The sequence below is a fragment of the Pseudorca crassidens genome, chromosome 2 (genome assembly GCF_039906515.1).
Source record: "Pseudorca crassidens isolate mPseCra1 chromosome 2, mPseCra1.hap1, whole genome shotgun sequence".
NCBI classification, from domain to species: domain Eukaryota; kingdom Metazoa; phylum Chordata; class Mammalia; order Artiodactyla; family Delphinidae; genus Pseudorca; species Pseudorca crassidens.
In genome coordinates this window covers 28,377,369-28,400,817 of record NC_090297.1, presented here as the reverse complement: position 1 = coordinate 28,400,817, position 23,449 = coordinate 28,377,369, and the positions used below count along the sequence as shown (strand labels likewise).

General features: G+C 38.9%; 1 protein-coding gene across 2 annotated transcripts in view; it reads left to right on the top strand.

The window, feature by feature from the left end:
• Nucleotides 1-3,412: 3,412 nt before the first annotated feature.
• PSMB2 (proteasome 20S subunit beta 2) overlaps nt 3,413-23,449 on the top strand; it is a 36,758-nt gene continuing 16,721 nt past the window's right edge. Inside the window, exons 1-3 of one of the 2 annotated variants that reach the window (XM_067725460.1) lie at nt 3,413-3,640; nt 8,021-8,143; nt 11,063-11,133. In XM_067725460.1, coding sequence (XP_067581561.1) covers nt 3,550-3,640; nt 8,021-8,143; nt 11,063-11,133 — 285 coding nt within the window. In that variant the 5' untranslated portion in view covers nt 3,413-3,549. Of the gene's footprint in view, nt 3,641-7,295; nt 7,433-8,020; nt 8,144-11,062; nt 11,134-23,449 lie in introns of those variants that run through there. The other variant, XM_067725461.1, reaches the window with a different exon arrangement.

Here is a 23,449-nt window from a genome sequence, read left to right as displayed (position 1 = left end):
GGTGGATTTTCAGAGGCATGAGGGGGTTGACATAATCCTAATAAGTGTGGTTACTTGGGTGAGTCTGTTCATTAGTTGGCATTCAGAAGTATGTTCATTGGAATCAGTCAAATCTTGATTGGCTGACTTTTAGAGATAAGGAGTTGTCACTGAGCGGCTTGCAAAAACATGTGCATTAGGTAATTGATATATCAATATTGATTGATTAAAAAAACCATTCTGGTGATTTGTTACCAAGGGTATAGAACTCTCATTTATTGATTAGACAGGTTTGAAACAGATTCTTGCTTGATACCATCACCTCAGAAAACAATCAGTCTTTTCATAATAATGTGGGAACTTTTAAATTCTGTTTTCCCTTTTGATTTTCACTCAGCCAAAACTCATAAAAGGAATTTTGAAGTCACTGGAGAAATGTGATCCAAGATTTCTCAGGCTTTACCAAGAAAACATGTTCAAACAACTCCTTGAGTCTACCTTAGATAGCCAGGCTGTGTCTTCTTTTAGCTTAGATGTAAATTGTTCCATTTCTCTGTGATGTTAATTGATGTAAAATATGAAGTTGGGGGCCAGATTTTGTGTACCTATGATGTGATATGTGAACTTCTCCATAATTTTGTTTTTCTGTTCTATAAGAGATTCTTGCCTAAGGACTTTAGACACAGCAGCTTGTTAACATTAATATCTGCTAAAGAATTCTTTTTAGCTTCTGTAGTAGGAGAAGGGGAGTAACAGAAGCAAGATAGGGCAGGGAATAAAGCTAAGCAAGAATGTGATCTTGGCTGGAGCTTAGCTTTAGACTGATCCACAGGGAAACTCTGGAGGACAAATTATATCCCACTTTAAGTTAAGGGAATTGACCTTTTATCCCTGTGTCAGTCAGTCAATGGCTGGGGAGTGGGAATAGGTGCATAGCCTCGCAGGCAAAGATGCTTCTCATGTGGTTAAGGGAAATTCTCTGAAGAAAGGCAAAGCTGTGAGTTTTCATTAATGAAGATTTACAGCAGCTAGGGGATGGCAGCTACCATAAATAGGTAAAAAGGTTATGGGCAGGGCATCAACAGTATCTGATACATTAACATCTCTGAATATTTAGGGGTGGGCCACTGATCTCCAGTCTATCTTTGTCCCAACCTTACTATCTAAGCTCACAGAGTCTTTTGAGTATGGGGTGTGCTGATGCTTCCATGTCAAGCTTGGGAGTCTTGGCAAGGCTGGTAGCCTCCCGTAGTATGGCCACATTCCCTAGGTACAATGTGGTCATTCTTCCTTATGGTCCTGCTAAACTTTCCAGGGTTCATGTAGGAGCAGGATATGATTTCTTATACTCATGGAGCCAACCAAACCTGCAACTCCTTCCCATCTCAAGAGAAATACAAAGCAAATCTCTCTCCTAAATGTCCCTTTTACAAATAAGGAAACCGAGGCTCAATGAATTTTGCACCAAGGTTGGAAGAGGTGGAGCTGGGACCAGAGTTATTTGTTGATTTACAGGTCTCCCACTACTTCAGGGGTCTGAAAACTATGTTGCATGAGCCAAACCCACCTCTCCCCCTCACCTGTTTTTGTAAATAAAGTTTTATTGGAACATTGCATGTTCACTGATTTATATATTGGCTATGGCTGCTTTTGCACTACAATGGCATCATTGAGTAGTTGTGGCAGATACCTTATGGCCTACAAAGCCCAAAATATTTACTATCTGGCCCTTTACAGAAAAACTGACTACATCATGCTGTTTCTGGAACCTCCACAGACACTTTTTCTAATCTAAGATTTGGTTATTCTAAGACTTTAATTGAAGGAGGGATTCTCCCTAATTCTTAGTAAAATAGAACAAGTTATGTCTTGAAAATCTACTTTCTTTTATATTAATGAGAAGTTAGAGAATCTTTAGTTTGACTTAGCTAGAGGGGATTTCAAGAATCCTGGGGAGGAGGAGGAAAGAGCCGGTTTAAAAGATACTTGGGTCCTTTTTTTTTTTTTTTTTTTTTTTTTTGCGGTATGTGGGCCTCTCACTGTTGTGGCCTCTCCCGTTGCGGAGCACAGGCTCCGGACACGCAGGCTCAGCGGCCATGGCTCACAGGCCTAGGCACTCCACGGCATGTGGGATCTTCCCGGACCGGGGCACGAACCCGTGTCCCCTGCATCGGCAGGCGGACTCCCAACCACTGCGCCACCAGGGAAGCCCAACTTGGGTCCTTTTTAAAAATTAGATTTTCCAATTCAGAATTCTGCAGCCTTTATGAATGAATGAATGAATATTGGTATATACAAAGGAAAAAAGTCTGGAAGGATACAGACATTTGCTGAGTAGTTACCTCGAGTGGGAGGAGAAATATTTCACTCTTTGCTTTTGTATTATTTTTGTGTGTGTGTGTATAGTATAACTATGTAATTTTTGCAATTGTAAAACGCAAGCAAAATGACAGAGAAAGAGAAAGAGAAAGGGAGAGAGGCTTGAGAGACTTCTTTCCCAGTGGTGTTTAAAAAAGGATCTTTCTAGGATGATGGATGCATCTGTGTTCGTAGTGGAATGCTTGACTTAATGACCTCACTTGCCTCTGGCATCATCCCGTGATAGATGGGCTGCCCCAAACTCCTCAGGCTCTGTGTTCCTTCATGGGCAGAGAGCTGGAAGAAACATTCAGAAGGGAGTAAGGACTACACATTTCTGCAGAAGCAAGTGAATTGCACGGTTGTGTCTGGAGATACAATTGCAACCGGTTTTCCATTTCTGAGGCAGCTAGTATGGCTAGTATGAAGGCTCAATTGTGAAACCATTCAAATGGCAGAAACTAATCATGGAATATATCAGCTTTCCCCGGAATGGCTGCAACATATAAAGGGATGGCTGTGCTTTTTCCTATTAAAATATGAGTAATACGTGAGCACTGTGAAATATTCAAATAATACGGATGTGTACAAAATAAAAAGTGAAAGTGCTCCCTTCAAATCACCGTTACCAGAGGTAGCAACTACATACAATTTGAGGTTGGAACATCATAAAAAGATCTTTTACGATTTTAGTCTTCATGCTTAGATCTTTAACGCATTCATATTTTACTTTTATGAAACATGTAAAAAGGGGTCCTTTCACGTTTGTATTTTTCCTACTAGCTTGCAGGTAAGGGGTTTCTGGCGATATTTTACCGAGTACCGAAGGGAAACGGCCATCCAGAGACGCATGCCTTTTGGCACACACGTGTGCTCGGCACTTTATATATAGTGCATGACTCCCTCCTCAAGCGAGTTTTAAACTCTCACTTATAAATAAAGAAACTAGGCATTACATAAGTGAAGTGGTCTGTACTGCCGGGATTGCAAGAGTCCTGGACAGGGCCAAGAGGCGAGGAAAGATTTTTCACACACGCCCACTTTCCAAACTCTCGCGACAGTTGTACGTCATCCAAGAGCGCCGTTGGCCGGGACGCTAGCGAGGTCTGTGTCGCGCGGATCTTTGCTCGGTTGTGCTGTCTCACCGGTGAGGTCGAGAAGCCCGCCAGTCCCGGGCTCCATCGAACCTGCAGTCCCCGGCCTCCTGCCACCATGGAGTACCTCATCGGCATCCAGGGCCCTGACTATGTCCTTGTCGCCTCCGACCGGGTGGCCGCTAGCAATATTGTCCAGATGAAGGACGGTGAGAGGAAACATGGGAGGCCCGGGCCTGGGTATAGGGGCAGCCGGGAGGAGTTCGTGGGGGGGCGGTTGGGTGAGTACCAGGGAGGTCTGGGAGGTGGAACCCCGACTGCCCTGGTCTGCACTTGCTTAGTTTTAGAATTAGGAAACAGGAAGACAAATTTAGGGCCTTGACTTTCGCTCCTCCCAGGGCTCCTGGGTCAGTACTCTTCTCTGGCTTTTGCTGAATGCTTGCTGGGCGAGAGTTGCTTAAGGGAATTAAGTTTTTAAGTGTCTAAGCGCCAGCCTGGCTCCAGGATTCCTAGATCCCCTAATCTCTGATAAATTTCCTGTTGTCGGGCTGATGACGTCAGTTTGCTGGCAGCATAAGGTGGGATCTTGGGGAGAGTGAGAGACTGTGGGGCTAGAAACCTGGCATTTGCCTTCCGCGGCCTGTATCTTCCCGAGTCTTAGCTCTGATCCTTCTTTTCCAGGGCACTGGCTGCCTAGTTTTCCTTACATTTATGTAGCTAGGGGAGTTAGGAAACTGGAGCCCTGTCACTTACTTGCTTTATGACTTTGTACAAGTTTTTTCTCAGTGCTCAGATTTCCTCATCTGCTAAATCGGATTAGTAATACCAACCTCAAAAGCTTGTTGGGAGGATTGAGTGAAAAAGTTTTGTGCAAATGTTTAACACCATGACAAATACTTAGTAGTAAACATACTAAGCACTTACGTATGTATTATTTTAAGCAATTTACATTAATTCATTTACCCTTTTGAAATGGGTGCTATTACATTGCCACTTTACAGATGACAGTTCTGAGGCATAGAGGTTAAGAAACTTGCCTAAGGCCACAAGTGGCAGAACCCAGGTTCAAACCTATGCAGTTTGACTCCATATCTTTTGCCATAACTGCTATACTATACTGTCTCCCTACAGTCAGTACTCAATAAATAATTTAAAAAAGATTTTGGTTGCTGATCTGTGGAATTGAAGAGTGGGTTTTCGTGATTGATCATAGGCATACTGCTGTTAAAAGAGTATTATACTTTGGCTCAGATGATTTAATGTTCATTTGATAAATAGGTTTTGGGCACCTATGTGTCCATTACAGTGCTAGGTGCTAAAGGGATGCAAAGAAGAATAAGATGTTGTCCTTATCTTAGAAGTTACAGTTTAATAAGGGATTCAGATATTAGTACAGATAATTATGACACAAGCTAGAAAATGATGCTGCATATGAAAAGTACAATCAAGCTTCTCAGGTAGTGCAGAGGAAGCAGAGTTGTTTTTAGGTACTCCAGAGGAAGAAGAGATTCTAGTTGTAGAGACTAGGGAAAGCTTTGAGAGCAGATAACAGTTCATTTTGGGCTTAAAGAAAGAAAAATTATTAAATTTTAAAACATTCATGGTATGGATTGTTCCTCAAGTCAAATTATGAAATTCCATGATTAGTTTGTAGAAGTTTTATTTGTAAACCATGTTTTCCAAAAGAGTCAATTTGTTTTTTTGAGGGTAAATCTGTCCATTATTTTGAATATTAAGACCTTTGACATGCAAGTGAGTTTAGCGTGAAGTAGTGTCTAGATAGAGCTATAACAAAGTCAGTACGTTTATAGGTGTTGTTTCATCACATTAATGAGTATGAAATCATTTTGAAAAATAAAATGTGTTTTAAGCCTACCTACATACACAGTACTTCTAGGTGTTATAGGGTATGCAGTGTATTGGGTATAATCCATAAAGGTATCTAAGACATTAAAAAAACAGGAAATAAATACTACAAGATGGTTTTATATGATGAAAGAAGTATCACTAGTAAGTATTAGGTTAATTTTTAAATCAGTGGTTTCAAAAGTAAATCCTTATGGTATTCAGAGAAAAGAAATCACTGTGGTCTATAGAAGAAAGATGAATTTGAGCTAGTTCTTGAAAATGGTTGGAAATAACTGTACTCAGCTCTGATTTTCCCTATAGTGTTTTACGATATAAAAATGTTTATGGGGCTTCCCTGATGGCGCAGTGGTAGAGAGTCCGCCTGCCGATGCAGGGGACATGGGTTCGTGCCCCGGTCTGGGAAGATCCCACATGCCGCGGAGTGGCTAGCTAGACCCGTGAGCCATGGCCGCTGAGCCTGCGTGTCCGGAGCCTGTGCTCCTCAACGGGAGAGGCCACAACAGTGAGAGGCCCGGTTACCGGGGAAAAAAAAAAAAAAAAAAAGTTTATGGTAGAAGCTTTGGAGTAGCATGAGGACTTTTTCCTACCTTTCTTTTCATGAAGGAACTGTGTAGAGTAGGCAAGAATGCTGAAAATGAATAACCTTTTGAGATTCATTTTTCTCCAGGTATAAAATGAGAGTGATACTTCCAATCAGTTTTTTGGTTTGTCACTTTGTAAGATATTTTGATACTATAGAGGAGATATTTCCCAGAGATTGCTTGCTTATTAAAATGGCACAATTCTTCAGTTTGGTTATATGCCACATTTCATTTCTCTTCTGGCTTGTATAGAATTGCTTTTAAATTACAGTACCTCAGCCCACACAGATTGCTCTTTTTTCTGAATTCCTGTAACATGTATAATCTGAACTACATTGTCTCACACTGAGTATGATAATATTGTACATGTACAGTTTTCCCCACCTATGAGTTAGGCAGGTGTAAGTGATAGTATTACCATATTACACATTTGGAAACTGGCTTAGAAAGGGCAAATAATTTGCCCGAGTTCAGAGTGCTGAACCCAGATTATAACCAAGGTCTGTTGGGTTCCAGTGTAGAGTATTGTACACTCATGTTGCTTATTTTGTTGTCTGTTTGTATCATGTATGTGGATCTTTTAAGTTCTTTGTCAAGGATCAGAAATTTCCTAGAGCTACATAGGCTATTTCCTGCATAACTCAAGGAGTAATTAGCATCTATCACTTTTTTTTTTTTATATCCCCCTTCACCAATCACTGGCCACACAATAGATGTTTAAAAAACACTTTTGGCCTTGAATTAAGTTCATTTCAAAATTGAACAGTTTACTGTCTCAAAATTTAGCATTTCTTCTAATTGTAACATAAATTCTTTGTAAACAAGCTCCCCCCGCCCCCCTGAAATAAGAACAGCTTTTTTTCTCATTATGATAATAAACTTATTAAGTAATATTCTTACAAAGATGATGCATATTAAGTATAGACATTTTAGGAAATACTCATAAGCATAATGAAGGAAATAAAAATTGCCTGTACTTTTGCCACTGGCAAGAACTCAGATGCCAGTGGCATCTAATTCTCTTTTGGTTCTTTTTCTTTGCATAGATAATATATTTATAAGTGAATTTTTCTCTTTCATAAACAGTTTTGCAAATTAATAGTCTTTAAGTCTCCTGTAGCCTATAACAAATAAAAGTGTGTTTATTTAGGAGTTTCAAGGCAATTTGATACTATCTACAGGCACATTTTATGTGGTCACCCCCCCCCCCCCAAAGTCTAGGAAACCAAATTACTGGTATCTACAACTCTCAAACACTTGTAAAGTACTTAACTGTAGCATTCTGTTTTTAAAATCCTATTAAGAGATTTTGACATTTCAGAAGCTTTCAAACAGGAAGCATGTCTCCCAGGGAAGATTATTCAGCACTATTTGAAAAACGAAAAGTGAAAGTGAGAGTAAGATAGGGAGATTTAGCCTTTTTCTGAAGCTACAGACTGAATATGGAGTTTTCTTCCTTGGGCATTAATTGCTATCTGAATATTTATTTATCTGTTTAATCTGAATGAGTCTGGTTCAGTTAGATAAGATTAGAGCATTGGGATTTTTGAGGTATTTTTAAATAGCTTAGTATTACAATATTTGTTAGAATTTTTGCTTTGGCATTCATTTTAACTTTCTCTTTGCTTTGGAAATGGAGTTGGTTTACTTTCTATGGTGATTTATATTCTCAGTTGATTTTTTGTTCTTTCTTGACATGGTTCCTTAATTGTAGCACCGGTAGTTTTCATATATGTTTTTGTATGTGTATATGTTATAGTTAACATTTGTATTTGTGGAGACATTTCAGGGCTTTGTAATCATGAGCCTAAAGATAATGGCCATTATTGGCTTGATTCCTTCAGTTTCTTTAATTGTTGTTCATTGTATTTCAAGTGCCTTGATGTTTTTATGTATATTTTCAGTTATCAGCTTTTACATATATTCTCCAGCTGAAATTGATATTAATAAAATATGCAGATGAATTTAACATGCAGAGTGAGAGTAATTGATACAGTTGCCCATTAAAGTCTTCTAAAAACAGTGATTCATAAAATTATTCAGTATAGTAATTGTTAAACCTGTTTATGGTTGCCTATGTAATAAGAATAAATTTCTGATCAGGCAGTTTCTAACAGTGTGTGTTTTTTCTTTGAGCAGATCATGACAAGATGTTTAAGATGAGTGAAAAAATCTTACTCCTATGTGTTGGAGAGGCTGGAGACACTGTACAGTTTGCAGAATATATTCAGAAAAACGTGCAGCTCTATAAGATGCGAAATGGTGGGTAATACTTAGAAAATGGCTTTGGTGGGTTTGTCTTTAAATTTGTATTGAAAGAGAATATTCTCTACTGGCAGTTCTATACATGAGCAAACCAATGTGGTCTTATTTTTATTTGAGTCTTCTTATTTTTGAAGCCTTAGCTAGATCCTCCTTCTGATCCTAAAGATTTTCTACAAAAATCCCAGAGCAGAAAAGAGAACCATTACAACACTAATACTTGGGGGATAAAACTAATACCATCTTGAAAAATGAGCATGTTAATATCAGACTTTTTAAGTGTTAGAGAATGTGATTTGAGCTAAAGTATATCTGAAATCTCAGACCTAAAAGACCTAAGTTAAACTTGGTTTTACTATTTTTTTTTAATGTGACAAATCACTTATCCTCTCTGAACCTTTATTTTCCTTATCTCTAAAATGGTATTATTGGGAATTCCCTGGCGGTCCAGTGGTTAGGGCTCCATGCTTCCATTGCAGGGGGCACGGGTTCAATCCCTGGTCGAGGAATTAAGATCGTGCAAGCCGTGTGGTATGGCCAAAAACCAACCAAACAAACAAATAAAATGGTATTATAATAATATTAATGAATAATATGTATGAAAATGCATATTTGTTTTTAAACAAAATTTAAACTCTGTGTGATTGTAGGAGATTTACTGTGTCATAAAAAGGTTCTGCCTTGCCTCTCTGGTAGGTTCTTGTCTGGGGAGGTAATTAGGATTTTTGTGAGATATTTTGTGAGCTCTCTCTGCGGCTAATGAACTCTTATCCACTGGGAAAGCCTCCCTGTGAAATAATACTAGCCACTAGCCCTCTGATCCAGGGAAGTGTATAGTGATGCTCCAGCAGAAAGAACCTTCCTTCCAGTTACTTACTTCACAGTGCAATAATACTGTTATACACAGCACTGCTATAATGTGGCACTGTGAAGGAGCTTAATTTGAATATAATTGTATGTGTAAAATGACTAGATATGATCTATTTGTATAGTTTTTTAGGCAGCAGACTTAGCATCATGCATTAAATTCTGTAAATATTTTTGAGGGCCTCATCTATGTTAAGCACTCTGCCTAGTACCACAGAGAATTCAAAGATGAATATGGTTCAGTTCCTGCCATTCAGGAACCTAAAGTACATGGTGTTTAGGTTTAAGCAAGTTTAGAATAGTTTAATAATTATTTTTTAACGACTCTACTTATTGCTTGCATGGCCTGCGAAGGATGCCAGTGTTTCTGAAGTACAGTCAGTAGAGCAATACTTCACTGTCCTGTCCCAGGAGAGGGAGGAGGAATAAACAAGAGAGGTTCTGTTACGTAGCTGTCAGGGTCTAAAGTCAGTGCATAAAACAAAAATTGTATGTGACTAAAATTAAGGTAAGTCATATACTAAAAATTGTATATGACTAAACCCCTTAAGCGGGGGACTTCCCTGGTGGTCCAGTGGTTAAGACTCCACGCTTCCAATGCAGGGAGTGTGGGTTCGATCCCTGGTCGGGGAACTAAGATCCCATATGCTGTGTGGTGCAGCCAAAAAAAAAACCCTTAAGTTACCTGTCAAGTATAGTTTTGTGCATGTATCCTTACACAGTAACTCTTATGCATATTAAAATTTAAGAACTAAGCCAAAATAAGGGAAAGAAAGAAAAATCTATATGCAGATGATCAGGCATCAGACTTTTCTGTCTTTAAGATAATTGTCAAATCCTTAGTACTGTTTATAGAGGGTTAGGTAGAGAATTGAAAAGCATTGCTGCTTATTCAGAATTGCTTCCATCATAGTTTAACATGTACTAGTAGACTTTTTATAAGGATGAAATTCAGTAATGTATGTGAAAGCACCTAGCATAGACCCTGAAACATAGTAGCTGTTGTATAAATATTTGTTAGAATTTTAATCTACATCTTACCTGCTGTGACACTGGTGTTTGGAATGTTGTAGGAAATAACCACATGCTCTCTTTCCAAACTGGCATATTCTGTGTGGGTCTGCTGAATTGTGGGTCATTCTTGTGTCTTTTGGCACTAGCCCCATTTTACTGGGGAATTAATTCCCAAAGTGAGTGCATTGTTAATGCACACCTGACGCCATTCCTCTGGGCTGTACTTTTGCTGGCATTACAACTTTATTTAGAGGTTTTATGCTGGAGATCCTCTATTTTTTTTTTTTTTTTTTTTTTGCGGTACGCGGGCCTCTCACTGTTGTGGCCTCTCCCATGGCGGAGCACAGGCTCCGGACGCGCAGGCTCACTGGCCATGGCTCACGGGCCTAGCCGCTCTGCGGCATGTGGGATCTTCCCGGACTGGGGCATGAACCCGTGTCCCCTGCATCGGCAGGCGGACCCTCAACCACTGTGCCACCAGGGAAGCCCGAGATCCTCTATTTTTAAAATATTGTAGATAGTGATAGAAACATTTTTTCCCTGTGGCTTGTACTTTTGAAAATATTACACTTCTTAATAAAATGTCTTTTTTTTTAAAGAAAAGAAAACCTTATAAAGTATGTCTCTGAGGCTATCCTAATTTCCAGCCTCTCTTTTCCCGATATCCCTTTTTATATAAATTTTAAAAATTGTCATCTCAAGACCTCTTTCTTTTTTTCCAACACCTGTGTATTTGTACCTCTTTCCTTCTACAGAGGAAACCACAGTCTGTTGATGAAGGAATAGCTTGAGCAAGCCTATGAATTTGATCTCACTGTAGAATAATTACCTTGGTTCTGTTTTATGAACAGTAATTACTGCCAGTACTAACTAGCTATTTCACAGCCGTTGACAAGAAGTATGATTGCACTCTTTATTCGGTGTATACTCTGAATGTCCAGAGGGTGGTAGGCTGTAAGAACAGGAGTAGTGGAAGGATTTGGGTACTGATATTCCTTCTGCTTCACTTTAAATATGATTATTTATCTTTCATACCAGGTTATGAATTGTCTCCCACAGCAGCAGCTAATTTCACTCGCCGAAACCTGGCTGACTATCTTCGGAGTCGGGTAAGCAATATAGCAAGCAGCCTTAGGAGCAGAGAAATCTGTGCTTCTTTTCTGTTCCTGTTACACACGAGTAGTATTTTTGCCCTATTTGGCCTTCGTGAGCCCTTACCATTGCTACTTGTTATTTTCCAGTCTTGTTGGATTTGTTTTTTCTTTCTGCATAGTTGCTAATTAAAGCCCAGAGGGTGAATATACATTGCAGAGAATTTGGATGAGGTACACCAACAGGAAGGCCCTGTGATGGCCTTTTAATTTTTTTTCAGTGTTTTCATAGCAAACCATGTTTCTTATTTCCATGGTTGAATTACTCGGTAGTAGAGATAAAACCTTAAAAATAATAATGCAAATTTCATTTTGAGATTAACTGTGTCTTTCAATGACTCTTCTTGCCTATGCACACAGAATTATTCTTTCTCACTTATTCTGGCCTTGTTGTTACCTTAGAGCTGTCACTGTTGCATTGACAGCATGTTAAAAGATGCAACATTAAGTTAAGGATTGAATGAAAAAAGAAAGAAAGAAAGGGGAAAAAAAGCCTTGACTGTATTAAAGATTGTATAGGATGTGCTAAGAATGTTCCTATGATTGCTAAAGGTGTGTATTCCCTTCCCACAGGGACTTTGTAAACGGAGCTTTACCATGTGACCTTACCCCCTGTGCCTGTTTACTCATCTATGAAATCGAGATAACTTCCTAACCCCGCAGGAGTGCTAGGAAAATGAATGCTTGTAAATCATAATATTTAACATTCATGTGACTTTTGCCCAAAGCATTTTGCTTAATAATTTAATCTACTCACTAGTCCGCTGAGATATATAGCAGTTAATTCTCTATCAGTGATACGGAATGAAAAGCATAAAGTGGCAAAGGGATTAGCTGCAGGTCACACAGCAGGTCAGGCAAAAGCTACACTAATGGTGCCATAATTACTTGCCTGCTCTGCCTTGACAGCTCCTTGGTTTTTCAGTAATGTTTATAGAACATAGTTTGTTGTTTTTTTTTTCCATCTGGACTTGATTAAGCTGAGTTATGACAGAAATCAAAACAAGTACAGGCTTTTGGTTTATTTTAGTTATTTTTTACAGATCTTTAAAGCAGTTTATTTTCTAGTGCCTAATAATGCTGAACTGAGAACTCAATAAATAGAATCTCTTTTTTAAATTAATTAATTTTTATTGGAGTATAGTTGCTTTACAATGTTGTTGTAGTTTCTAATGTACAGCAAAGTGAATCAGCTATACATATACATATATCCTCTCTTTTTTGGATTTCCTTCCCATTTAGGTCACCACAGAGCATTGAGTCAAGTTCCCTGAACTATACAGTAGGTTCTCATTAGTTATCTTCAATAAATAGGATCTCTTTTTCTGTCTTTGACCAAGGGGTTTGTGCAATATGAAGGATTATGAAGTTTGAAGAGAAGCTAGAAACATGATGGGTAGGGGAGAGGAGACAAATTTACATGCATTGTTTTGATCTGGGTGAAAGGTCAGTGGCCTTTTTTGTTCATTTCTCCACCAGAGAGGGAAATGAATCACATATGACCTTTCCTGCCACTTAGAATTTCCTGTGGTATTCAGTAAAGAGTGTGCTGTGGCTTGTTGTGTAAAATATTCCTCTGACTTGTCAGGCAGAATTGGAATAAGAATTCCAGCTTTGGGCACAATAAACACTTGTCTTAAATGCTACAGACATAAGTGAGTTAAGCTTCTTTTAGAATTGAGATAAGAGTGGCAATGTGCTTCATGCAAATGTAGTGAATCCGGTTAATCTCCTAGCAGAAATGTTTGATGTCTTAACAAATAAATATCCCTTGTAGACAGTGACATGGGACTCTTGTAAATATTGATTACCTCTGCCTTGTGCTTCTAGGTCCAATCCCTGCTCCCCCACCCTCCAGTCAAAATAGGTTGTTAGTTCTAAAATACTAATTCGTATTTCAGTCATTTTATTATGGGGAGAGAGGTGATGGTAGTTTTTCAGTCTTCCTAATAACTAAAAAGTCACTAGATTTGGTACATTTGTATAGTCACACCAGTTGGCACATGAGACTTACTTTAAGTCAGCCAGTTAGCATGTGTAACTTTGTGTCTGTAGCTCAAATTGTTTGATTTCCAGTTTGCTGTGTACTGAGCTGTTTGCCAATTGTTTGTAAATTGGTTCTTTAAGATGTAGGTGGTTTAGCTTGTTGGTTAAACACAGTGTCTGGAATTACATTGCCTGGGTTTAAATCTGCCCACTGACTTGCTAGCTATGTGTCTTTGGACAAATTCTAAGCTTAATTTCCCTACTTATAAGATAATGGCACCTACTTCATAGAGTTTATAAAGATTAAATGAGGTAATCATGCGAAGTTGTTAGCACAGTGTATGGCACATAGACCTAATTAATAAATTCACTTTTGTTTTTATGCTGCTCTTACTGTTTGGTCAAAGAAGCAATTTAATAGCTATAAGTTATTTTCCTATCGGAGATTGTTGTGCTATTTTAGTTGAACTGATTTGCTGGTAGAGAGTGGGATACTGATATTGATAAGGAAAATAGAAATAAACCAACATTGACCATCTATTATGTGCTAGGCTTTTTTCTAGATTGACGCAGTCCAGTATGGTAGCCACTAGTCATATGTGGCTAATTAAATTTAAAATAATTAAAATTATCAATAGATGAATGGATAAAAAAGATATGGCATATGTGTGTGTGTGTGTGTGTGTATATATATATATATATATATATATATATATATATATATAATGGAATATTACTCAGCCATAAAAAAGAATGAAATTCTGCCATTTGCAACAATGTGGATGGACCCAGAGGGTACTAAGCTTAGTGAAATAAGTCAGAGAAAGACAAGTACTCTTATCATTTATATGTGGAATCTAAAAAATAAAACAAATGTATATAACAAAACAGAAACAGATTCACAGATACAGAGAACAAACTAGTGCTTACCAGTGGGGAGAGGGAAGAGAGGAGAGGCAAGATAGAAGTATGGGATTAAGAGACAGACTACTATGTATAAAATAAATGAGCGACAAGGATATATTGTACAGCACAGGGAAGTATAGCCATTATTTTGTAATAACTTTAAATGGAGTATAATATATAAAAATATTGAATCCCTGTGTTAGATACTTGAAACTAATATAATATTGTAAATCAACTATGTTTCAATAAAAAATTTTATTTCAATTTAATTTAAAATTCAGTTCCTAGGTGAGAGTCTCCTGGACTTTGAAAGAGAAATAAATTTTTGTTTCTTTAAAAAACTTTGGTTCCTCAGTCACATTAGCCACATTTCAAGTGCTCAATAGCCACATGTGGCTAATGGCTACCATAATGGACATTACAGGTATAGAGCATTTTCATCATCATAGAAAGTTTTCTTGGACAGTGCTATCCTAGATAACCATATATGGGACCTTATTTAATGCTTCTTATGATACCATAAGATGAGTTAGTCCCATTTTGCTTACAGAGATGCTAAGACTGGTTAATAGAAGGGTTAAATATTTCTCTTATGTGTCCAAGTATACGAGAGGAATATTTCTCTTATGTGTCCAAGTATACCAGAGGCACATATATCATCTATAAAAGGCTGAAGTAAGACTCTTAACTTCAAATACCATACTCTTTCATACTGTCTCCTTTATTAGTTACTGGACTAACGTACAAGTGTGCTTGTTCATTTGGGGAGGCATGAAATGTTCAGTTCTACTAAAAAGTCAAGATTTCCACATAGGATTATACAGTTAAGGTATAAATATGTGCCCATGGTAGGTGTTCAATAAATGTTTGCTGAATAAATGTCATCCAGTTAGGTCCACATATACCATTGAAAATGTTATTGTGCATTTATACACTGGAAGGGAATTTTATTAAAGTATTCTTAATGAATAGGTGTTACTTCTTCATGTAAGAATTAAAGATATGAAATCAGCAGGAGAAGATGAAAAAGACACACAGATTGGAGGAAAAAATCAAGAGCCTTCGTTTTAGTTTTTATTTAGACGCATGTGTACAATTAAGTTGGTCTGCTCCTGGTTAGACCCCAACGAACGAGAAAGGGCTTATTAGGATTTTGCTATAGGTTTGACTCCCCAATCTCAAATATTTTTTTCCCCCCAATCTTTTTTTTTTTTTTTTTGCGTTATGTGGGCCTCTCACTGTTGTGGCCTTTCCCGTCGCGGAGCACAGGCTCCGGACGCGCAGGCTCAGCGGCCATGGCTCACGGGCCTAGCTGCTCCACAGCATGTGGGATCTTCCCGGACCGGGGCACGAACCCGTGTCCCCTGCATCGGCAGGTGGACTCTCAACCACTGCGCCACCAGGGAAGCCCTTTCCCGCAATCTTAAATGCTTATGAGGCTTCTTTGAGCATGGATTTTGGAGTCAGATATACCAAAGTTCTGGTCTCTTCTCTGGTATGTACTAGCTTGTGTAATCTTGAATAAGTTACTTATGTTTCCTGAGCCTCACTTTCTTCATCTGTTAAGAAGGAAGGAGTGATCAGTTGTGGCAAATTATATATGCCATTGGTTTAATAAATTTAATAAAATATATTTTGAATGAGTGAATGGTAACTCCCTGAAAAATAATAAGTATTTAATAAATGACTCCATCATTAAGGAACTGCTAGATTTTTAACAGGATTATTTTGAAAAATTTGTAATGACTTACAGGCATAGTTTGCATGATGCTTGTTTAACTTCTTATGGTTTGATTAATGGACTACAGAAGGGAGAGTGATGAATTATGGAGCTATTTCTTGCTTGAAATGAATTATGTGGCACATTTGGTGTAGTCCATATGAATGCCCTAAAATTATCTGTTATTATCCATGGAGATCTCCGTTTTACGTATGTGGGAACTGAGAGATGAACCAGCCGGATTTGATATACTTGGGGAACGCAGAGTTTGTGACAAGACTTAGAGTAGAATCCTGGCCTCCATGGTGTGTAATCTTCAGGGCTTTACTATACTGCTATTCACTGGCCAAAGTGTTTTCAGAGAACCTTTTCTGAAGTGCTTGATGAGCCTTTGGTAATTTATCTTCTTATGGGGCTATACCTGTAAATGTTTAGCAAGCAAACAATAGAAATGATGTTGGAAAAATATCATCCAGCCTGGTATGGTGGTTTTCAAACTTTATTACATGAAGCTGCCTCAGGAAACTCACCAAGGCAGACCAGTGTAATGAAACTTTAGCTCTGTTTCATATAAATCAGCTCAATTTTTATCTATTTTAATTTTTTTGCTTTGTTTTTTTCTTGTTTGGCCATGCCGCATGACTTGTGGGATCTTAGTTCCCTGGCCATGTATTGAACCCGGGCTCTGGCAGTGAAAACACCGAGTCCTAACCACTGGACCACCAGAGCATTCCCAACTTTTATCTATTTTATATATAGGAATTCCATGTAAGATTTTATTTGAAAAAGTGACTTCTCTGTCCCTTTCCTACTGAAGTTTGAAAACTAGTATAATTGAAAGATCCCTGCTGCAGGAGGTATAGCACTAGCTCTCCCATGAGCTAGATGAAAAACCTTGGGAGAAAAAGCATATGGGTAGTTTTTATGGTTTCTTCCAGCTCCCAAATAGCATGATTTAAAGATCTGATGTCAAATACTACAAAGCTACAGTAATCAAAACAACGTGGTATTGGCACAAAAACAGACATATAGATCAATGGAACAGAATAGAGAGCCAGAAATAAACCCACATACCTATGGTCAATTAATCAATGACAAAGGAGGCAAGAATATACAATGGAGAAAAGACAATCTTTAGCAAGTGGTATTGGGAAAGCTGGACAGTTACATGTACATCAGTGAAATTAGAACACTCCCTCTCACCACGTACAAAAATAAACTCAAAATGGTTTAAAGACCTAAATACAGGACATGCCACCATAAAACTCCTGTAAGAGAACATAAGCAAAACATTCTTGGACATAAATTGTGGCAATATTTTCTTAGGTCAGTCTCCCAAGGCAAAAGAAATAAAAGCAAAAATAAAGAAATGGGACTTAATCAAACTTAAAAGCTTTTGCACAGTGAAGGAAACCATCAACAAAACAAAAAGACAAAGTACGGAATGGGAGAAAATATTTACAAATGATGCTACTGACAAGGGGTTAATAGCCAAAATATACTAACAGCTCATAAAACTCAATATCACAAAAACAAACAACCCAATTAAAAAGTGGCCAGAAGGCTTAAATAGACATTTCTCCAGAGAAGACATACAGATGACCAACAGGCACATGAAAAGATGCTCAACATTGTTTTTTCGTTTGTTTGTTTGTTATAAATTTCTTTATTGTATTTATTTAATTTTGGCTGTGTTGGGTCTTTGTTGCTGCGGACGGGCTTCTCTAATTGAGGCGAGCGGGGGCTACTCTTGGTTGTGGTGCATGGGCTTCTCATTGTGGTGGCTTCTCTTGTTGTGGAGCACAGGCTCTGGGCACACGTGCTTCAGTAGTTGCAGCACACGGGCTCAGTAGTTGTGGTTCGCGGGCTCTAGAGCACAGGCTCAGTAGTTGTGGTGCACGGGCTTACTTGCTCCTCGGCATGTGGGATCTTCCCAGACCAGGGCTTGAACCTGTGTCCCCTGCATTGGCAGGCAGATTCTCAACTACTGTGCCACCAGGGCAGCCCTCAACATTGTTAATTATTAGAGAAATGCAAATCAAAACTATAATGAGGTATTACCTCACACCAGTCAGAATGGCTATCATCAAAAAGTCTACAAATAATAAATGCTGGAGAGCGTGTGGAGAAAAGGGAACCCTTGTACACTGTTGGTGGGAATGTAAATTGGTGCAGACACTATGGAAAACACTATGGAGGTTCCTTAAAAAATTAAAAATAGAGTTGCCATATGATCCAGCAATCCCACTCCTGGGCATATTTCCAGAAAAGACAAAAGCTCTAATTCGAAAAGATACATGTACCCCGATGTTCATAGCAGCACTATTTACAACAGCCAAAACATGGAAACAGCCCAAGTGCCCATCAACAGACAACTGGTTTAAGAAGATGTGGTATATATACACAGTGGAATATTACTCAACCGTAAAAAAACAATGAAATAATGCCATTCACAGCAACAATGATGGACCTAGAGAATATCATATTAAGTGAAGTAAGTCAGGTGGAGAAAGACAAATATTTTATGATATCATTTATATGTGGAATCTAAAAAAAATAATACAAATGAACCTATATACAAAATAGAAACAGACTCACAGACTTAGAAAACAAACTATGGTTACCAAAGGAGAAGGGGACGAGTGGGGGTTAAATTAGAAGTATGGGATTAACAGACATAAACTACTCTACATAGAACAGGTAAGGAACAAGGATTTACTATATAACACAGGGAACTATATTCAAGATCTTGTAATAACCTATGATGAAAAACAATCTGAAAAAATATATATATAGCTGAATCACTTTGCTGTATACCTGAAATGAATACAATCTTGTAAATCAAAACTATACTTCAATTTAAAAAAAAAAAAAGATCTGATGTCAGGACCATAACCTGACTTGAATTTATTTTTTTCAGTGAAAGGGAAAGAATATAAAGGAGAGAATTTCAGGTATCAGTCATTTCCAGACGTGACTCGTCTCAGCACTCTGGCCTGAATTTGAGTGTGTTTGGTCTGGTTAATAGTAGGCAGGTATTGTGTGGTCCTGTCCTAGAAGAACCCTGTTGCTTTGAGCCTTCTATTCAAGGGACAATATTGTCCTCGTGCCTTTGGTGGCTGGCCCAAAGATATCTGTTTATTGGTATCAGTGAGGTCATGTGCCCTTGTGAACAGATGGCCCAGGTGGAACCTTGACTTTGCAGGTCTTGTCCCCTAAAAACAACCAACCATTTGTTACATGTGATTAAAATATCACTAACAAGGGTAATTTCACAAGCTTTGGCAAACGTGGTTAGCAGGATGTGACATGACACAGCACTGCCTTCTTCCTCCATGTGCCATCTCCCTTGAGGCCTCATCTCCCCTGCTCACCCCTGTCTCACCCATGCCCAGGCTTGCCTTCCAGCTCACCTGCTCCAGATGGGTGGCACAGTGGGAGGACACTGGCAAAGGCAGATGTGTTTATTTTCCAGAGACAAAATGTTGTGCTCCTGCATATGGCAGTGCCTTGAAGCAAATGGCAGCCTTTGACACTGCTGCCATGCAGCCTGGGCATCTTGACAGACAGAGCTGGCTTACTTTTGGTGATGAGGAAATTGAAAAAAAATACCAAGATGTTCATCATGAAACTCAGGGAGTTTCAACGCAAGCAGTGTTTTTTTTAGACCTGGAGAGCAGTTTTCTTCCCTGCCAGACCTCAGTTAGCTAGTCAGCTAGCTGGATTTTCACTATGGGCCAAGAGTTAAATGTCTGTTAATTACTTTTGTCTACTAACCTTAATAGAACATAGAGTAAAAACTTAAAACATATGGCTACATATAGATGGACATTCAATGGTATTGTAAGACATGTGCATCCCAGGTCACATCTCGCTGGAATCTCTTAGGATTGGGAGTGGCTCATATCTGCCCCATTGGAGATACCACTGTTCTATTTTTAGTGGTCATTTTGATTATCCAAAGGCCCAGGGACAGATGTGCCTTGAAGTTGAGATGCCTTAATTAGTATGACAACACTTTGTGCTTATAGTGTTTTTCTGCCAAGAAGAATAAGAATTCTGACACCTGCCCTTTTAAGCAGTTTGCTTATACAGTCATTAGGGCTTGACTCAGTCCATTAAGGAGACAAAGACTTGGATGTTGAGTCATTACACTTACTAGTCTCCTAGAAAAAAATGGCTTAAGAACATCCTTCTTTAAAAGTTACTGGCTTTGGGGCTTCCCTGGTGGCACAGTGGTTGGGAGTCCGCCTGCCGATGCAGGGGACGCGGGTTCGTGCCCCAGTCCGGGAGGATCCCGCATGCTGCGGAGCAGCTGGGCCCGTGAGCCAAAAAAAAAAAAAAAAGTTACTGGCTTTATCAGGAAACCTTTTTTCTTTTTTTAAAATATGTGCTGTTTTTCCCAGTCCTGACGCTGATAGAGTTAGGAGTTTGCAGGTGTAAAGCCCTCCCCCCTCCCCTTCCCCATCTCTCTCCAGGGGGTTGTATGTGAGAAGGTGTTGCTTTCTCACTCAGAGAGCATATATGTGCTACCCTGTTGTATGCCTGCTGTGAGCATAGAGAACCCCTCTTCTGGTTGAATGGAATGAGCCTATTGAGTGGCTGGGACTGTGTGACTCCATAATGCCAACTTTTCACTTAAAGCATCTTTCCTATCCACAATGGGGATGAAGCAAATATAGGTAATTGGTCTTAAATTTGTGTTGTTTTGCAACTTGTGTCTTGAAAATTATGTGGTTTCCTGTTAAGGTTTGGTTTAAGCTGTAAGCAGCAGAGTACTGTTTTACTAAGCAGCAGAGTGTTTACCATTAGAAATATAGATTTACCCTACCTTTTAAGATTGCTTTAAACCAGTGCCTTGGCCTGTGGGGGCATGCCCTCACACATACTCACAGATAGAAATACACACGTACCCTGGCATCTTAGTGCTTCTCTTTACCTGCCGTAGCCCAGGATCATGCAGAGATATGAATTCAGGGGCTGATCCAAAAAACTGTGAGGTGTTCTTTATTCTCTCCCACAGTTATCTAAAATGAAGGGGAATGGAAAGCCTTTGGAGGGAGAAATAGTTGACTGTTCTATTTCTTGACCTTGGTTGTAGTTAAATGTATGTTCACTTTATTCATTAAGCTGTACATGTATATTTTATATACTTTTATGTGAGCATGTTGTTCCACCAAAAAAGTTTAAGAGAATAAAACGGAAGAGTAAAGGGGTAGGAAAGCGTAACACATTTTTTAAGAGCTAAAAATGAAAAAGAGTTCAGATTTACCATTACTTTTGAGTGTAGACAATAGAGCAGATAGCATGAACTAGATTGGAAAGAAAAAGGGAAGGGAGAGGAAATAATCTCTGAATCCTTATAAACTGAAATGCCCTGCCAGAATTCCACATTTCCCTTTCTGATGCCTCCTAATTTGTACAGTTTTGTACAGCTGAGAAGTTCCATAGGTGCTGATAGCCATCCATTCAACAAATCTACAGCCTGCATTGTCCTTGGGGCTGAGGAAACAGAGGTGCAAAGCGCAGTGTGTGCCTTCAGATGGGGCAATAGAGAAGTAAATAGTCAACTGTACTGCAGAGTGACAAGTACTGCAGTAGCCTTACAGGTAGTTGCTCTGCGAATAGAGCCTAACTTGAGCTTTGAAGGACCAGCTGTCATTAAAGCAAAGATGAAACAGAAAGGAAAACTGGAGGCACAGACCTGAAGGAGTGTGAGAGAGCAGGTTAGGTTAGGCACAGTGATTTTTCTAATGATGTTTGGGGCAGGCACAAATAGTTCTCTGAACCTCCTATTCCTAATTTTTTATCTGTTTTAACTAGTGGAGTACATAATACAAAGTAGGGCTCTATTGATGGGAAAACAAATAGAAATAAATAGCCTTATATAGTTTTTACTATAAACACATATACAAAATCCATAATCTAAAGTAGTTTGTTAAATATGGCTCAGGGTTTTAGGGGAATGGTAAGAGATTGAAACTAGAGAGGTAGTCCATGTTACGAGGACTTTGATGAAAAAGCATTGTGCTAAAAGCAATGGGCCTCTCTGGAAGCTTGTTGGCTAAGAGGGGGTTAACATGATCAGATGAGATTTGGTTAGATCATTGGCTACTCTTTGGTAGAGCATTTAGGGAAAGTAGAAGAAAGCAGGGAGACCAATGTGGAGCTTTCATGTCCATTGAAGAGGTAGGAGTAACTTGTGTTGGACCTAGGCTGCTAATGGGGAGCACTGTGTTCTAATAGAAGGGCTTTTTTTTTTTAGACTGCACTGTGCGGCATGCGGGATCTTAGTTCCCCGACCAGGGATTGAACCTCTGCCCCCTGCATTGGGAGCACAGAGTCCTAACCACTGGACCGCCAGGGAAGTCCCTAGAAGGGCTTCTAAATAGTCTTTTCCCCAGGATTTCCTAGTTGCTATGGACATCTGAAAACATATACAATTATATATAGTCCTAAATAGTCTTTAGCAGCAGACTTACTTCTTAACTCAGGGAGATGAATCAGCTCAGATGTTCAACATGCAAAGATATTCATGGGTGTGAGTTCCCTGGTGGCCTAGTGGTTAGGATTCCGGGCTTTCACTGCTGTGGCCCAGGTTCAGTCCCTGGTTGGGGAACTGAGATCCCGTAAGCCGAGTGTCATAGCCAAACTCCCCCCCACAAAAAACACAACCCCCCCCCCCAAAACAAAGATATTCATGGGCATGCTTAGCATGTACAACTTAATATACATATGCCTTGGGGTGTACAGAGCATGGCTTCTGCACTTGAATTTTTTGAGAATTGACTTAAAGGTATATGGAGTCTTATATTTTCCCTGGACACTGCCAGCTCATGAAAAAAAATTCAGGTGGCCTTGTTGCGGACGTGGTATTGTTGGTTTTACCATTGCACAATCAGCGATTTTATTTTGATGTTTGGGAGAAAGCAGTATTTTTGATTAGCAAGTAAAGTTAATGTAGAAAACAAATACTGTGTTAACTAGTTGGTATAATAAGGCATCTGTGCCTTGTTGCATTTCAACTCATTAAATTTCTAAACTTTTAATTACGAGAAGATTACAACTTTCATAGAAGAACCATTCAAACTTGGGGTTAGTGATGGTTTTAGAAAGTAAAATTTACAGAAATTTCATAATTATTGTGGGGTAACTTTAAAATATAATTTTGCTAAAAATTGAAATATACACAATGTTTAATTTTTTGCTTCTAAAATTCAGATTCATTTGACATTTATTGGGCACCTACTACTTCCTAGGCCTTCTTCTAGGAACTTTAACACAGATGAGTACTTTTCATTCCTCACAGCTATCAGGCAAGCAATACTGTCCTCCACGTTCAGATGGGGCACTTGAGACTTCAAGACCAAGTGGACTGTCTTTTGTAGCACAACCGTAAAGCGATAAAGCCACTTTTGACCTTGAGCCTTTATTATTTTTTTTCACAAAAACACATGCCTAACTTTTGACTTAACGGCATTTTAAAAACATAGGTTTTTCAAATAATAATTTAAAAGGTGTTTTGCTTTTAAAGTTGAAAATGTTGGTTGTGGGAATTCCCTGGTGGTCCAGTGGTTAGGACTCTGCGCTTTCACTGCCAGGGGCACAGGTTCAGTCCCTGGTCAGGGAATTGCGCGGGGCGGCCAAAAATAAAAATAAAAT